At 39.7% G+C, this 1,985-nt stretch overlaps 1 protein-coding gene across 1 annotated transcript in view; it reads right to left on the bottom strand.

The window, feature by feature from the left end:
* GALNT7 (polypeptide N-acetylgalactosaminyltransferase 7) overlaps positions 1-841 on the bottom strand; it is an 82,719-nt gene extending 81,878 nt beyond the window's left edge. The window contains exon 1 of the mRNA XM_008584228.1: positions 263-841. Coding sequence (XP_008582450.1) covers positions 263-699 — 437 coding nt within the window. The 5' untranslated portion in view covers positions 700-841. The remainder of the gene's footprint in view (positions 1-262) is intronic.
* Between the last annotated feature and the right edge of the window lie 1,144 nt (positions 842-1,985).

Below are 1,985 nucleotides of genomic sequence, written 5' to 3'. Positions count from 1 at the left end.
AAAAAAAAAATTCATAGACCGGTGCCAATCTGGGAACCACAAATCCAGTAGCATGGATGTAGAAGACCCCAGAATTATTAGGCATAGTACCTTCAATATGGTGGCAGAAATGGAGGGACCTCCTTCTTCTAGCCACTTTGCTAACCAAAGATCTTATTTCCTTGAAATAAAGCCATAAATATTTTCTCCATTCTAACTAAATCTAAATATCTATCAAAACAATAGTTGCCCCGATTTTAGAAAGAAGAGGATGTGTGCTTACTCTTCTTGACGTAAGTCACTGATGCTGCGGTCCAGTGAGATCATGTCACTTGCCACCATGTTAAATCCAAACTCTTTAATGCTGGCTTGAACTGCATGTTTGAATTCTGGTCCCAAAACCAATGGCTTGGCTTTCTCTCCAGGGCCACCAACCACTCCATGAGGCTCAGATTCTTTGGGTTCAAAGTTACCTAGAATCCCTGGGCGTAGCACAGGATCACGGTAGGTGAATGATTGAGGCTTAAATGTGAGATACTGCCTCTGCATTATGTCTTTCTGGTTATCTCCTCCAGCATGGTGCTCTTGTTCATTTTTGGCCTTGTTTTTTCTTCTAATAGACTCTAAATCCACTTCTACTCCTTCAACATGAGGCCATGGTACCACAGGTTTGAATCTGTCATCCCCAGGAGCTAATCCATTGCCTCCTCCGTTAGGCATGGGGTTATTGACATCTCTGTCTTCCTATACAAAAGGGAGGGGGATATACAATGAGTACATGAAGGCAAACTACCACAGTAGAGTTTATGATACCAATTTTTATGTTTAAAAAAAGGCTGAGGCAATGATAAAACAGTTTAAAATGTGACATACAAGCAGGCCATTAATCACGACTTCCCATTAGAAGGTATCTTTCAGGATGGAAAGGAAGTACCAAGAAATAGGCTATTTCCTCACCTTGCCTTACTATTCCAAAATACATGAGTAGACGCATTTTTTACTTCTCTCTTCTTCATAAATTTAATTCTCCATCAAGGACCTCTTATAAAGCATATTGTTATAGGTTAGAGCAATGAGGTTCTAGGATCTTTGATTAAAACAGACACTTAATAGGTCATGTTGTGCAATATGTGGTTTCTCCAGTCAAGGGTATGATAAAATAGCCTTTTGTCAGTAATACGGCCATACGGTGGCAGTGGTGTTAGATGGATGTCCCTCATCACTAGGCTGGCTTTGTACCCCAAACGGCAGAGGAACAAAGTAAAGATATCGACTCAATAGTCCCAATTCAGTATTTGCTACTCAGTGAGAATTTAGCTAAATTCAGAACTTTAAAAAAACTCTAATAATTGTATAACAGTCAGCTCGGGAGCTCGGGATTTTAAAGTACACTCAATACCTAGTTTGCCCCATTCCAGAGGCAGCACAAGTGAAAAACAGATTCGGCAGGTAAAGATATTAATTCAGTAAGGGGTGCCTCTCTTTTCTGTTTGGACCCTCTTTATCACCTTTGCAGACCTTTCAGTCAGAAATTCCAAGTGCCTTTGCTTCTGAGGTATTACATGCCCATTTCTGCTAAACTAGTACTATTCTTTGCACAAAGCAGTGTTTGTCAGTGGCTTTAAAAATACTGATGTCTGTGTCCCACTGTCAGGCACTGTGATTTAATTGGAATGGGCATTTGGATTGTTAAAATCTCCCCATATGATTTTAATATGTATCTAAGCCCGAAAACCACTAGCTTAAAGGGAGAGCTGCTAGCTATAATTAGACAAGGGGATTATGGAGTATGCACAGCTGAGAAAGAGGCAAGGTGAATTTAGAACAATTGCAAAATAGGCTAACTAGTCTGCCACTTCACTCCACACTAAGATTATGTGATTCTTTAACAGATTAATGACAGAATTAGCACCATCTGACCAAAGTTTTTCTACAGCATCAGAACTACCCTGAAAAGTAAAGTTTAACACTTTGTTTTTAAGGAACACAGAAGTAAGGTTTTGGAA

The sequence above is a fragment of the Galeopterus variegatus genome, unplaced genomic scaffold (assembly GCF_000696425.1).
Source record: "Galeopterus variegatus unplaced genomic scaffold, G_variegatus-3.0.2 Scaffold3179, whole genome shotgun sequence".
Classification (NCBI taxonomy): Eukaryota; Metazoa; Chordata; class Mammalia; order Dermoptera; family Cynocephalidae; genus Galeopterus; species Galeopterus variegatus.
Note: the sequence above shows the minus strand (reverse complement) of the source record. Positions and strands in the feature narration are given on the sequence as shown.